Genomic DNA, 1,689 nt, shown 5'->3' on the forward strand with positions numbered 1-1,689 from the left:
TAAAGATTGATGGGGACCAAGTGAACATTCTGGAATCTGTGTCGTCATTAAATCTTGATTCTGGTCTTCATTTCCCTTCCATTACATCTGAAACGAACAAGGAAATATTCAGTAAGGAATTAATTAATAAATTGGAATACAGAGGAGGAGATGGAGATGGAGGAGGAAGAAGAAGAGGTAAATCAGGTGAAATAATTGGTGAAGGTAGATTAAAGGTGAGATGTGGTAATTACATAGCAGAGATTAATAATTCAGGAATTGATGAAATATCAGTGAGGAGACTTCCATATAGGACAGCAATGGTCCCTCTTTCCATTCCTGCATTCAAGGAACCTGTTGATTATGATTTTAGGGACATTAGGGACCGGAACAGTAAACTAATTAAGTTAGATGAAAATGTGAGTGTGTTGATGTTTCGAGAAAGTGTCACATTAATCAGAACAACAACAACAACAGTGGACATACTTCAACATGAACAACAACAACGACCACCCCTGGACATATGTCGGTGGACAGAGGAATGTTTCATTGTCGCCTTTGGGAGAGAAATGACGGTCTTCAACAGGGATCTCCGTCGTTTAAAAACCATCAGAACTGAGAAATACTACAACAGGATTTATAAATACAATGACAATCAACTCGTGTGTGGTGGTCATTATTTTAGAGACATAACTCAAGAAGAGAGACACAAGAAATACCAAAGAATATGGAGAAACAACAAGTTTTACTATTATTGCGATGACCCCGACACCTTTGACTCTTATTATGTGGATGTGGTTGATATCAACGATGGGAAATGTAAAGATGAAGTGTGTGGTGGGAAGATGGGGAGATTGGGAAGGTTTGAGGGAGATGAAAGGGTGGATGGTGTGGGAGTCACATCTTTTGGTGATGTTGTTGTTTTGAGGAGGGAGATGGAGGAGGAGGAGAATTTTGGATATTGTGAAGCTTTGTGTCTTGTGGAATGGTTCAGGGAAAAGTCTTTGGTGAGGAGGATAGGAATAGAAGGAGGGATGTTTTATGGTCGGGGATATGTAATAAGACCTCGTCTGACCATAATTGGTGAATGTGTTTATATAACAGATTTAAGAAACAATATTTACGAAATACCTCGACATATTGAAGAGGAAACATCTGAAGATGATGAAATCCTGATATCTGAAGATAATCCAAAATATTTACTCCTCAGATGGGATGATAATGAAGTGTTTGAAGTTCTTGGTTTGGATGTTTCAGACAATTCTTTGATGGTTTTTGGAATTATTCCTGGACGTCAATCTTTTGCTTTCTTTTATTTTGACAAATAAATATTTTCAGAAAAATTAAACTCTGATCTTATTATTATTATTGTAAATAGGTTCACCCTGGAATCGAACCTGCATCGCATACATTGCATTCTACACACCAACAATCAGTGTTATAACATTCCTCAACACACTCTCTTTGTGTGTATGTATATTTATATACGGTATATATACATATGTTTATATATACATACACACATATTTAGGAATGTATGTATAGAAATAAGTCTATAAACAAAATTATGAGCCCACTTTTGAATATATACACATAACGAGGTGCTCCAGCATGGCCGCATTCAGATCACTGAAAACAAGTAAAAAAGAATGTGTAACAGTTTTACTAAAATGTGTATATACACGCATCTGTGTGTATATATATATATAT

General features: G+C 36.1%; 1 protein-coding gene across 1 annotated transcript; it reads left to right on the plus strand.

Moving 5' to 3' along the window:
- The first annotated feature begins 500 nt into the window (after nt 1-500).
- On the plus strand, nt 501-1,312 carry LOC118768591. Its single transcript, XM_036515372.1, has 2 exons — nt 501-695; nt 726-1,312. Exons 1-2 carry the CDS (start codon nt 549-551, stop codon nt 1,305-1,307), a joined length of 729 nt encoding a protein of 242 aa, XP_036371265.1. The 5' UTR covers nt 501-548; the 3' UTR covers nt 1,308-1,312.
- The last annotated feature ends 377 nt before the right edge of the window (nt 1,313-1,689 follow it).

This window comes from Octopus sinensis, linkage group LG30 (assembly GCF_006345805.1).
Source record: "Octopus sinensis linkage group LG30, ASM634580v1, whole genome shotgun sequence".
In the NCBI taxonomy this organism is placed as follows: domain Eukaryota; kingdom Metazoa; phylum Mollusca; class Cephalopoda; order Octopoda; family Octopodidae; genus Octopus; species Octopus sinensis.

Excerpts from the sequence above, each read along its gene's own strand:
- LOC118768591 (XM_036515372.1), top strand. The coding sequence starts at position 549 with ATGACGGTCTTCAACAGGGATCTCCGTCGTTTAAAAACCATCAGAACT. Across the intron at positions 696-725 it reads AAGAAGAGAGACACAAGAAA|TACTATTATTGCGATGACCC; the intron begins TACCAAAGAATA and ends AACAACAAGTTT.